Here is a 13640-nt window from a genome sequence, read left to right as displayed (position 1 = left end):
CACAAAAAACACCAGACGTTGCAAAAAAAAGAAAAAAAAAAACACACTCGCACAGCCTCCCACCCCTGTTTACTCCGGTCTCTGCCTGCCCCCATTTCCAATGGGGTGAACGAAGAGCAGAGGAAAACCAGCCCGACCCCCAGCGGCTGCAGACCAGGGCCCCGGCAGCCCTGCTCTCCACAGCAGGCAGAAAGGCGCTCGGGCTGCCCGCCGCCCCCCTCGGGAAGGAGTATGTTAAATTCCCCACAGAAGAACCCCCAAACCAGCCCGCGCCGCGCCGCCCCCGGGCACACGCGCCGAGCCGGGCGGCGTGGCGGCGAAGTGCGCATCCGCAGCCGTTGGAGCCGTTGGAGGGCGTGAGTCCCTGCCGTGAAGGGGGGGGGGGTGTCAACGGCGGTTGCCCTGGGAAACGGCCGCTGCCACCAGCCGAGGCGGAGGGGCGCCAGGGACGCGGCTGCGCAACGCCGAGGGGGAGACCAGCGCGAGACACGTGAGCGCGTCCCCGCCAATAGGAGCGCAGCGAGGACGCTCGCGAGGCTTCGTTCTCTATGGCAACCGTCACCCCGTAGTCAACCGTTGGCTCCTGTCGCCCCAACCGTCCCCTCGGCACCGGCGAGGGGCCGCCATGGTGAGTAACGGAGCTGCCTTTGGACCGGCAGGTCCTCAGGGCGGAGGGTGGCGCCTCTCCCTTTGCTGGCCTTGCTCCACACGGCGGGCCTCTTCAGCTCGGGACACAGGGTACCGGCGCTGGCGGCCGCCGTCCCGGGTGAAAGTGGGCTCCTCACGACGGCGAGGGACAGAATCCCGCTGAGCAGCGCCGTAGTCCTGAGGAGACCCTCCTTGTTTGTCGCCTCTGGAGCTGGGGCAGGGAGGGCAGCCCGCCTAAGCCCTGTAGGGGGGGTGCAGCCCTTTGTCGTGCAAGGGCCGCTTGGGAGAGTTGCTGCTGCTCGCGGTTCTGGGCGTCTGTCTCATCCCTGCTGGGTTCTGCGGAGACTGGCGGTGTTTGAGCTTTTTGCAGGATCCGATGCCGCAGTTACTTAACTGGAGATCAGCGTAACTGATCTAGAGATCACGAATGGCTTTGGCTTGACTTTATTTATTTATCGGTTTAATTTGCCTTTGTAGACGCTTTCTGGATTCTGAGGTTTCAGCACTGGTGTTAGCATATTTCTTTCTTTCTTTCCTAACTGTAATGAAGAGAAACTTTTCATCTAAAGAAAACCGAGCAGCAACAGAACATAAATTGGGCTTCTCAGGTGATCTCATTTGCAAGTACTGGGACTTTGTGGGAGATGCCAGATTTGCAGCCACATTGTGAGAGTTTGCTTTATTAACGGCTATTGGCCTTTCCTAGACTGCCTTTAATTTCCAAGAGGTCTGGATYTGTGCTCACATTTTCAGTATTATTCATCCAGGTATTGCAGTATTGCATTTATACTTGAGCTACACTGTGCAGTTGTATTAATAAGGATTAAGCGATCAGATTACTTGTTTTGACTGAGTGGCTGTCTTGCTGCCTCCAGCATCAGCAGTGCTAGCCCAGTACGTTGGAGTCAATAAAATAGACTTCACCTTTGGTTGCACCAGCTTGCCAGGGACTGTGATTATAAACTCCCATTCATGCCTTGTGAAGGTCGTGCCTCTTTGTGACTGATGCTACCTGCACTAGCAAGATTTAATCTAACATAATTTGCCATGCAATACTCCTTCATCTGAAATGCAGACATACATGGAAGTGCTAATTAGCTAGATCTAAAAAAACAATTCTTTCTTAATTTGCCCTAAAAATCTTTGTTTCTGGGCAGTAGGCTGATAAGAAACAAATTTGGGTTATCACTTAAGATTACATGGGAAATCTCATGATTTTACATATAAACTAACAGGGCAACATAACTTACCTTCCTGTGTATTTCTTTTATTGCATCTTTAAAAGATAAATATATAGTTCAGCTGGATTATACACGTGTACATATAATACAAAGAAAACTTTATCCAAGAGCTTCCTCTCCCCTACAGTCCTTCTGATTCTTTATAGCCTTTTCCAGATTGTCTCTGCTGCTGATTTTGTATGACTTTTCTGAGGGTATTGGTTATTTGAGGATTTATTTTGAAGTACTGGTACTTTTAAAGGGGTAGCACTTATGTGAGATATGCAGGGGTTACACATGTGAAAATATGCTTGTTTTCTAACATACTAGTAAACATGATAACCCTTTATAAAAAGCAAACATGGAAACTAGTTGGAGGGCAAGTCTTTGCAATACTAATGTTCCCTTTCACTTATTTCAATGTGTGAATCTTTATGCTTATCTCCTTGTCTACAGGCAGAGCTAGGCCTTAATGAGCACCACCAGAATGAAGTGATCAACTATATGCGCTTTGCTCGTTCCAAGCGTGGCCTACGTCTAAAAACAGTGGATTCTTGTTTTCAGGACCTTAAGGACAGCAGGTAGCATGAGGAGGATACTGTAGTAAGCTAAAAATTGCAGGGAGCCAGAATTGAGCAAAATATGTTAGTGACAGTTGTAGGTTTAATGCTTGATGGGGTGACTTTCTTCAGACAGTTTATATATTCGTACTGAGCAAGAAAGACCCCATAATTTTTCTGAATATTACAAGTCAAGCCCTTTTAAAACTGTTGTTTAAATCCTTAGGAATTAGCATAGAAATAACAGCATGACATTGATTTACGTCTTACTTCTTATGTCTAAATTTGATACGAGACTCTAAATGGAAGTTATATTTCTGTTTGTAGTGTTTCCAAGATAAAATGTAAATGGATTAACAAAATTACTTGTGGCATTGTCATCTAATAATTATTGATAGCAGATGGTTTTAGAAGGACATTGTGTTATTTATAAGTGATACTTGGTGTAGTGAGGTCTCTTATAACAATGCAGAATTGTTATCTTTATCATATATGGCCTGTGTGACTTTTCTGTTTAGACTTGTTGAGGAGACCTTCACAGTTGATGAGGTGACGGACATGCTGGATGGATTGCAGACTGTTGTACACAGTGAAGTGGAATCAGAACTCATAAATACAGCTTACACCAATGTTTTACTTCTACGCCAGCTCTTTTCACAGGCTGAAAAATGGTACCTTAAGTTACAGACAGACATCTCTGAGTTGGAGAATCGGTAACATATATTGGACTATAGAGAACCTCTTTCAATAATAAGAAAACTTCTGAGTGTTGCTTACTTATATTCTTTTCCTAACCTTAGAAAGTTATTCTTTTCCTATTGTACCAATGATAGATTAGTTTCAAATCTTCTGTCTATAAAGTAGCGAGATAAATGATACTTTCAGATTTGTCATGGAAAATGTTTTATTTGTGAGTATAATTAAATATAATTAAATTAATCAGTTAAGAGTGGGTGATAGGATTTGATTAATAATTTGATTATAAGTAGCTTATTTAGAGTCTTTGATTTAAATATCTTACAATTTTAATACATATACCGTACTACTGCATGACATTGTCCATTGTGTTTATTGTATTTGCATGGAGTTTCATCCTGTACTTCTAACAAGAATCTTATACTCAATAAGGAGCATAGCATGAGCCTGGTAGAATGTGTTTCATGACATAGCTCATTCAGTAAATGAATGCCTCCCTTTATTTTTCTCTTCAAGAGAATTGTTGGAACAGGTTGCTGATTTTGAAAAGTCAGAATTTACATCTTCAAACAAGAAGGTAGAGTTTTATTTTAAAATATCATAATTAAATGCCATGTGGAGTCAGGAGTGGTGTTTAAAATAATTACTTAGTACTGCCTCTTTGTGTTTTAAGAGAAAAAAGTATTTGCTCAATGTAACCTTTAAAGGTCTTCAAAAAGTAGCAGTTTACAATTCAGCACCAAGTCTCACACTGACTTGCCTTGGCTATTTCTAGTTTAGGGATTCTGCACGCTCTGGACATGCCTCCTAAGCCTGATCCCAAAGTCAGCCAGACCAGGGATGTGTTGGAGCATCTGCTCCCGGGTTCCCTTCCCCTGGAAGCTGTGGTAAAACGCGCACAGGCTCATGGCCAGGCTTTGTCCCAACATGAAGCTGAGAAGATCCCACAATACAGATATAGCTCTAGCTTATCTTGTATGAATAACATTGAATCTTATTTGTTTTGTAACATAAATGTATATTTAATTAATACAGATAATATTTGAGTACTTAAATTTTAAATTATTTTGAACTAGGTACATTTTTTTGACTTACAATCACTTTTTTTTTTTTTCCCCCTAACTCTTCTGTCTTCTAGTAGCTGCAGCATCAGTGGTCTTTTATTAATTTGAATTTTCTGTTTGTGTGCAGTACTTCTGTTTAAACTTTAGCTGAAAGTGAATTATATAATGTGGCTATATATAATTTTAGGGCCAGGCTACCAGTAAAAATGAACTCAGAATAAAAGATCATTCATTTGCTTTCCAAAAGAAAGCAGAATTGACTGCCATTAGTTATTTTACAGCCTGAAAGAATACTTTTCTTCCTCTGAACAATCTGTATCATTCTTTTTTTTTTCTTTTTTTTTTTAACCTTTATCATCGCTTTAGCCCAGTGCTGATCTCATTAAGCCGAAACTGGCTCCATTAAATGAAGGTGGGTCAGAGCTGCTAAACAAGGTAAGAATTTGTCTCTTGATGCAGCTGTAATTGATGACTGTTTTGCATATTCAGCTGAACTGGAAAGCTGTACAGTAATATTTGTATAATGTATCTTTCACTATTCAGCAGTGAATGTTATATACAACGGAATGCAAAGTAAAATGCTAATATATTAATAAATATTCTGAAGTACCTTTTATTTACTGTTTGGTTATGGCCTCTAGCATTTATTGCAATATTAAACTCCCTTTTGCAAAGACACTTTGGCTTTTGTAATTTTTTACTTTTCCATTTAATGACTAAAGTTAGTAGAAACTACTATTCAGCTGTGTTTCATGAAGCTGGACTTCCTACAAGGAAGTAAATTAAAATATGTAGCTGGCTGAAATGATTAGGATATCGGGAATTTTCTGTATTGCTTGAAGTCAGTCCTATTAAATTCCATCTTTTGGGGGTTTTTTTGTAGCTTAAATTTCTCCTAAAGAAACAAGAACTTAAGAAAGAACTTGAATTTTACTAAATTTGAAAATGCCTAATTTCCCACTTGTTAAAAATGTTCATAGTTGTAAAACATGTTCTAATACTTAATATTAGCAACAGTTTTTATTACAGATTGAACTTATTTGGCTATTTAAAAATGCCACACATCTTACAATACGTTTTTAAAGCACGAGGAACCAAGAAGCTATTCAATGAAGAGTTGCATTTTCTGTCTTTCAGGCTGCATTACCAAAGGGGCCTGTCAAGAACAGTGTCTCAGTCATGATTGTTATTACCTTTTAAGATAATTAAAACATTCGTACTTCTGTTTTACTTATAGCTCAATGTAATTATTTCTTAAAAGTAAATTCAGAATCTGTTTCACAACAGGTTTAGTTAACTATGTGCATCTGATATCTTTTTGTCTCAAAAATAATTCAAAGTTTAAATAGTAAATTTACCATGACTGGTTTAAGACATGGTTATTTCCTGTGACACAGAACATTATAAGCAGTAGCCTGATATTTCTCTTTTAGGTAGGAACTGTGAATAAATTATTACCTGCCTGTTAATTGAAAATATAAGTGATAAACAGCAATGAGATTTGTATCTCTAACATGCAATTTTGTTATCATGAACCATTATACTGCAAGATGATAAACTTATCGACCCTGATTCAGTAAAACAAACGTTAAATTTAAGTGAGAGGTCTTATAGATTACAGTATAACTGCTCATATATATTTAATTCCTTGCTATCTGAGGCAGAAGATACAATAACTTGCACGTCAGGCTTATGAAGTCAGTAATCCTTATCAGCAAGGCCATCTTTACAAGCATTTACAAGCATTCTTGCTTTCTTGAACTGTTAGGCTTATTTTCTTACTTGAAATATTTGGAAAACTGAAAATAGCACAAGAGTGTTCACACGCGAACTATTTCTTGTTTATTTACCCAAAGGAAATTGCTAGACTTCAAGAAGAAAATGAAAAATTGAAGACCAGACTCAAGACAATAGAAACACAGGTAAATTCACTGCGAGCTTGGATACTTAATGTTATTTAAATATTAAAACTATTCAAATAAGAATATCATTGTTGTTATTGTCATGTTTTCAATGAAAATATGCTTATGAGGTTTTTTTGCAGGCTACAACTGCACTAGATGAAAAGGCCAAACTAGAGAAGTCACTGAAAGATTTACAGATGATCCAGGGAGATCAAAAGGTAATGTAATTGTCAGGGTTTTTTCCCCAGTATTTATCACTACTATGCCATTAATTGGTCTGTGTGGTATGTTTCCTTTCTGGCAAATATAAAGGTTCAGCTTAGTATTGTCATGTTCCTGCTGACGTTGTCGTGTTTCTGCTGGTCTGTCAGTCAGCAGATAACCTAGTATGTTAGTTTATTTTATGACATATTTTGTGTCACATAGACCATGATAAGATACTATCAGAAAGTATTACTTCAGAGTTCATATTTTCAAGGGCAATATTTATTTTAACAAAGGTAAGTTTACGTCTGTTTCCTCCTTTTTGCTAATAAAACAATGACATCTAATCTGTTTTTTATAGCAACAATAAAACTCTTATTTTTTCCAGCATTTATCACAGTTGCTTGATAAAGACATGCACAAGCCAGACTTGCTTCTTCTTGATTCAGATTTTAAAAACCTAAATGCATGCATGTATGTCCCGATCGTATATTCCTAAACATCAGTTGAAGTTTTGCCACAAACGTCAATGAGCGTGGGTCAGATGGCAAATGTTTAATTTTAAATAATTCTACCCATATCAACGTACTATCAAAAATGGTTCACCAGGTATTTTTACTACACAAAGTTTTGAATCTTTTCTGTAAATGTTGGATTCAGACACGATTAGTTGTTGCTACAGAAAAAAACATTAAAAGGTAGTGCTCCTATAGACTGACATAGGAAAATCTGTTCACGTCACTTTAGTATTTTTCTTTAAGCCTGTACCTTTATTTTGTTAATAATAAGGATTTTCTCAAGTTTATTCATATTTGATTTTTTGTCTTAAATTTAAAATATTTTAGTTCAAACTTTTAGCAAAATTAGAACACTTTAATCCCATTCTTTTGAGAAACTGATGTTTTTAATTCCTGCAGTATTTTCAGATTTGAAGCAAGCTTTCAAGTTCACTATTTCCACTTCAATTTTCATGTTTTAATCATGATTTCTTTTTATTTTGCTTTCTAACTGGGGGTTTATGGTATGTACTTGGCTTTCTTCTCTAATTTTGTCTAGTAACTTCCAAAATCTGTATTCAGTACAGTATTATTTAGGGAATTTATCAGTCATGGCAAATATTTTCTTTAATAATTTAAGGTTTAATAAAATAGATAAAGGTTTAATATTAAAGAGTTGTATTAAATCCTGGATTGTAGTTTGAAAAGACTGGAACCAAATCTCATCCTTCTTTTGGGGTTAAACATGAACTGGCCTGAATGTCAGGGCTGCTGACTATCTGCAGCTTTCACGTCCTAATTTCTTCTCTATAATCTATCACCTTCCTCACTTGCTCTTATATTATTTATTTATGGGCATATATAGGCAGTTAAAACTAGCTAGTAGATATAGTATTGAAATATACCATTTTATTTAATCACTGAATATATTAGTTGTTTGGAGAAAATTCTACATTTCTTCTAGTTTCACTCCACGTTTTTTTAAGATGGATGTTGATAATGTGCGTCTGGGTTCATATGATTTTAAGCAGTAGTTTTCAAACTCTTTGGACAAACAAATGGCTGCTAAACTACAACAGTTTTTTTAAGGAACAATTCTTATCTCAGTAATTTCTAATTATTTTTCTTTATAGCTTAAATATGATTCCACAAAACAAATGTGGACCACAGTTTGGGAGGAACTGCTTGATGTATTGGTTTAACTTGAGGATTTAGAATTTTAATGTAGTTTTAACTTGGGGATTTAGAATGTTAATGTAGTTAACTCTTTCAGTGTCACAGTTCAGAACAGACAGTGACCGTTTTTCTAATCTGAAACAAATTATACTCTGTGGTGTTTTTCAGCAGTGCAGTTTTGGACTAGGTATCAAAATTCAAAATAAGCTTTCCTTCTACGTAGGAATACAATTGATAATAGTGCCTACACTCACCACCTCCCACACAGAAAATGAAGCAAAGCTTCCTTAGTTTTAGGGGTTTGTTCTTTTTAAGGTGCTGGTAGTTCAGCCTCATCCTGGGTCATTATGCTTTTGAGAGCCCTTTTGTTTGGGGGAGGGGGGTTGTTTGGGGTTTTTTTTTTTTTTTTTTTTTTTTTTTTTTTTTTTGAAAACCACAGAACAGTTACATGAATATAGCAGCCCAGGGCTGATGGTAAAAAGAGGTCAGGTTGTTTCCTCTCACAGTTATGGAAGTTGCCTCACAAGCAACTGTGGAGATGGGTTTTTTTATGTCTCATCAGAAAACAGTGCAACATCAGTGCCTGATTGATAATATGATCCTTAACACTGTCATCCTTTCCTACAATGTATTACACTAATGACTTTTAAAACGGCTGTGATAATGGCTTTAAAAATGTGACATAGATATTCTGATCTTAAACTGTAATATACTATTTCCATATGCTAAATAACTTCTTGTGTTACGCTTCATTACATAGTTTCACCTAATTCTTATAAAGAAGCGAAGAACAAGAACTTGATATCTCAACTTGGCAGAAAAAATGCTCCAATCATCTTTAAAATGCATTTATTAACAATTTTTAAATCTAGAAGTGTATTTTTTTTCAGTATTCTGTAATGTGTGGAATTTCTTACTTTAGTTAGTTAAAGCACTTTTAGGTTGGGTTTTACAATAGTGCAGACATAAGTCATAAAAATTAACACATACCCATTTTATATGGAATTTTGCATTTGACATTTTAAATATTTCTTCTTTTGAAGGCTAATGTAAACCAGGATATAACTGAACTGGAAAATAAAGTGGCAGCTTTGAAATGTCAGTTTGAGAAGACCCTGAATGACTCTACTGCAAATCAAAAATCCTTGGAAGAGAACTTGGTGACAACAAAGCATGACTTGCTTAAGGTTCAAGATCAACTATCCACAGCTGAAAAGGTCAGCTTTTTGTAATGTAAAGATGGGCTCCTTGCTCACTTTTTAACTGATTAAGAATTTAACAAGCATGCACCAGAGTGCAAGGACCACAAGTTTACTAGAGTCACATTGGTGCAAGCATATTTTTGTCTGTGGAAAAACATGGTTATATGTAAAATAGCAAATACACAGCTCACTGCGTGAATATAACTAGATGAATGCTTAAATATTGCCCATTCATATGCATATAATTACAGGAATGCAAACTGTATTCCCAATCTTCAGAAGATTTTTTAGCCTGACTTCCTTAGAAAATAAAGCCTGTCTTTCTGTCTTTCTCTCCTGATAATAACATTTTAATCTATTAGCTGACTTCAGCTAAATTTGAATAGGGAATTGTTAGAGAAACCAGTGTTCTGAAACCTAAGGAGGAAAAAAGTCATCTTTAAAAAGCATATTACCCTAGTTTTAATATATAAGTAAACAATATTTTGGTGTTATTGCTATGTAGGAATTAGAGAAGAAATTTCAGCAAACAGCTGCCTACCGCAACATGAAAGAGATTCTTATAAAGAAGAATGAACAGATAAAGGATCTACGTAAAAAGCTTTCTAAGTAAGTGGTACTGTTCTGACTGTCCAAACAAGATGCATGATCTACTCCCATTTTATTTGTATAACTGTGAAAGTATCTAAAACAGATTCTAAAATTTCCTTTGAAAAGATTTTCTACTAAGCTGTTTCCTGACTTTTGATAGGCCAGTCCTTTTAATGGATGCTAGGTGAATAAGACTGATGTGTGCAACAGCAGCTATTGCCTAGCAAATAATGAGAATATGTAGTATCCTGAAGGGAAGCTCAATATCCATGGTATGGTAGTTAAGACCTCAAATGCTACACACATAGATACAGAAGGGAGAAGTACCTGCTGCTTTGGCATTATCTTATTTCTTACACATTTGTTTATAAGAGTGAGAAGTACCCAGTATGTAAGCAGGGTTAGGCCTGTATTGAGTAATAAAGATACACCCTGGCCCTTAAATTAAGTAGAAGACTATCATTCTGTAAATGGCAAGTGATCTTTGGCAACACTGATTCCTTAGACCTATGCTGTGCGAGGGCAGGGGTGGAAATTCAAAGAGCTGTTTAAACTTTTCTGCCAGTATTCCGGGATTTGTGGGTGGGCTCCTGTTCATTCCCTCATTCTACTGTTTTGTAAACTGGCCAATTGCAAAAGGAGAAAATAGTCTAAAAATTACATATATTTGTCTGTGACCTAAGTCATATAGTGAATGTTGACATGAACATACTGCAAACAGCAGTAATTCTTTGAGTTTTATATTTTCTTTAGAAACAAATTGTCTTTTAGGTATTTTCTACTCTGTTTTGATTTTTTTTTTTTTTTTATCCTCAGATATGAGCCAGAGGACTAAATTACAAAGAACATCTGATCTATCAGAAGCTGCCATAGAAAGAAAATGTAGACTTGGTGTTATTTTTATAGTATTTTTGTTTTGATTGGTTTACTTTCTGCTTCTAGTGCTTAAAATAACTTTTTATTAATACTAATAAGATGCTGAAACTTCTACCTTACTTCCTTCTAAACTTAAGTCATGGATATTAGTTTCTGTAGTAATGTCTTTAATTGTTATCTTTGCACATTCCCTGAGAAACAGCAAACAGTAGTTTATTGAAGAACTGAGACAATTCTTTACAAAGAATGTTTATTTTTATTAAGAAAAGAAAAAAAGATAAAATAAGTATTAGTTTTTTCTTAGATGTCTCTGAGGTGAAAACTCCAGTTGTTACTTTCATTCACATAGCCATGATGTGGCATTATCTCTGAAAATTACATCAGTGGAAGAAAAGAGCAGGAGGGAAAAAACACACTAGTTCTGTAGTATTATTATTCACTCTGGATGTCTGATCCCTCAGCAAAATTTGATCAGTAACATTTTGCTAGAGGTTGTTCTTGAGATAATGAGGTAAATATACTGCATAGGGGAAACATCTGGCAGTCTTAAATAAAGCCATTAATTGCAGTTATGCTATTGCCCTTGAATTTATTTGAAACAAATCTGAACATTGGAATTCTGATTCTTCCCAATATTCCTAGTGTTAAGATGACAATCTGAAAAAGCCTAAGTTGCTAATGAAGCAGCTTTCTCAGGAGATAAGTTATTTTAGATGTTTTCACCTCCTTTCCTATTGCAGCCTCACTGAAAAGAGTTTTGTTTTTTTTTCTCTCACATCTTGTACTTGAAATCCTTTGCCCTGTATTCATCTGGCAGCCTATTTATAGTGCTTTTTACTTGTTCATCTTTCCCTGTTGATATGTTGTATATTACTCCAAATAAAACCATTATGTTTTCAAAAATTTCATCTTTAAGGAGCTGTTTCTTTACGGGGAACACTTTATTTAGCTGTTTTCTTATACCTGTAGGAAATAGTGGCAGATCAATAAAGGATATTGCTAGAAATAATACAAACATGTAAATTATAAACTCATGCCAAGGGCTGCACCACATCAACCAGCTGTAAGAAAGCACCCCAGTGCTTGGGCTGGGAAAAGGTTTGTGTGTGTGCTGGAGGCTGCAGAAACTGGCATCTACAACAGAAGCTTGTCTCTGGAGCTGCTTGGGACCATTTTTGCTCTTTCTCTCTTTCAAAAGGGCATAGCTGTTAAAATTGTCGTATTTTCTGCAGTCTTTTTTTGTGCTTTTTCCCCCATTAATTAAACAGGATTGGGTTGGATAAAGCTCTGCATCTGTAGCAACTTATTATTGCTGTAGCACGATAGTAGGGCTTTGTGGGATTACATACTCCACATGCAGCATTAAGTTAAATTCATGAAAAGGTTTTGTGTGTGTGTGTGGTTTTTTTTTTTCCTTTGTCTCTTGTACAGTCACTAAAATATTAAGTTCTGAACACAGATGTATCAAAGAGCTTTCTGGCCTGCATTTGCTCAGAGTCGTTATGCTGACATTAACAGGACTACTTGTCTGGATGAATGTTGCAAGTGTTTTTCACTGTAATGGAACTCACTTTAAGAAGATCAGTTACTATTGTTAAAATGTCAGGTGAACAGTTTAAGAAAGGCAGAGAATCTCATGATTTCTGCTRTTTTTCTCTTTTATGACAAATTCTTGGCTTCTGACTTAGCTAGAATATTGAATCTCTGATAGGCCTTCATCATCTGCTTAGACAGCGTTTCAGCAGGGAAGTACACTCTCAACTTCAGCATATGCATAGGTCTCAGTGAAGTAAGTTCATCGTAGAAAGTGGTTACAGACCTTATCAAATGTGTAAGGCCAGTCCTATAGAGAGCTCTAAAGTGCAAAATTTAAACACTGACTTTGACTGATTATCTGTTTTGCAGGTTGCTAGTGAGGAGAATATGAGGTTAGTGTGATGCTCTTCTTGGTTTGTATTGATGAATGGTTACGGTAAATGTGTTTTGATGGAGCTTTTGATAAAAATACATTGTCTCTTTGCCTCTCAAAAAAGATCTGTGGCATTATACGATCGCAATTCTCCTTTTTTTGAGATAGGTACAATATTTAGGAGATAGAGATGACATTTGAATCTCCTGATCACGTGTGGTTTTTTTGTTTTGTTTTTTTTTTAACTGCACTTCTCTCTCTGAAGTGTAAGTTCTAATACAGTATCTACTAGCCTTTGATCATTGGAAGTTCATTACACTGCTCAAATAAGCACCATCCATTTCTTCCACTTGAGCTGTTAACTCTCTAGTTATGCCTGAAGGAAACAGAATTTCTCCATAACTGGCTGATCTGCAGGAATCAAATCTCTTTCAAGCTGTGCTTTTGCTTGCAAAGTGAAGGATATTTTCCTGCAGGAATGAAATCTAGGCAGCTCAGCTTCACTAGTATTGACTCTGACAGCCAAAAAACACCCCTTCACTGTAACAATTACTAGAGTTCAACAGTTGGTCATTAATAGATAAGCCAGTAGTACTGCTGCCTTCTTAATGAGACCATATATTCCCTAATGCTCTTTAACTCTTCAGTCTCTTTTCCTCTTATGAATAATAGCCATTTTCTTTAAATGTCATAAAATGAATACCCAATCCATAACCCTTAGACTGCAAGTGATCCTCTTTCATTTGATAGACCTATGTAAAGACAGCTGGAATTTGGACATTTCCTATATACCTTGACTTCTGGGAATATACAGTCATCTATGACGCACTTACATTTGGATCCAACCAAAAAGTTGTTGAAATTTCTCAGTTCATTTCTTTGCAGCTTCATCAAGGACTACTGTTGGTTTGTGTGTGACACCAAATGCTGTCAAACACAGACAAATGATTCTTACTGCCGCAGGAAACGACACGAATCATTTTGTGGTGCCAGGTGGCTGAAATGATCTAGCTCAAAGTTCAAGCTGCTCTAGGAAGACAGGCCTTTTAAAACTTATTAAGAACAAATTTAATATAATTTGAAGGTAAAAGTT

General features: G+C 36.8%; 1 protein-coding gene across 1 annotated transcript; it reads left to right on the top strand.

Annotated features, from left to right (window-relative positions):
- Window positions 1-532: 532 nt before the first annotated feature.
- LZTFL1 (leucine zipper transcription factor like 1) lies at window positions 533-11535 on the top strand. The gene is made up of 10 exons (XM_026091748.1): window positions 533-628; window positions 2325-2449; window positions 2947-3141; window positions 3641-3701; window positions 4555-4623; window positions 6045-6110; window positions 6233-6310; window positions 9013-9186; window positions 9677-9780; window positions 10579-11535. The coding sequence occupies exons 1-10, from the start codon at window positions 626-628 to the stop codon at window positions 10595-10597; spliced, it is 894 nt and encodes a 297-aa protein (XP_025947533.1). The 5' UTR covers window positions 533-625; the 3' UTR covers window positions 10598-11535.
- The last annotated feature ends 2105 nt before the right edge of the window (window positions 11536-13640 follow it).

This window comes from Apteryx rowi, unplaced genomic scaffold, assembly GCF_003343035.1.
Source record: "Apteryx rowi isolate R43461 unplaced genomic scaffold, aptRow1 scaffold_920, whole genome shotgun sequence".
Taxonomy (NCBI): Eukaryota; Metazoa; Chordata; class Aves; order Apterygiformes; family Apterygidae; genus Apteryx; species Apteryx rowi.
This window is presented reverse-complemented; position numbering and strand designations above follow the sequence as displayed.

Bases quoted from the DNA above. Each gene is read 5' to 3' on its own strand.
- LZTFL1 (XM_026091748.1), top strand. The intron at 2,450-2,946 runs GTAGCATGAGGA...TTTTCTGTTTAG, and splicing joins CAGGACCTTAAGGACAGCAG to ACTTGTTGAGGAGACCTTCA. The intron at 6,311-9,012 runs GTAATGTAATTG...CTTCTTTTGAAG, and splicing joins TGATCCAGGGAGATCAAAAG to GCTAATGTAAACCAGGATAT.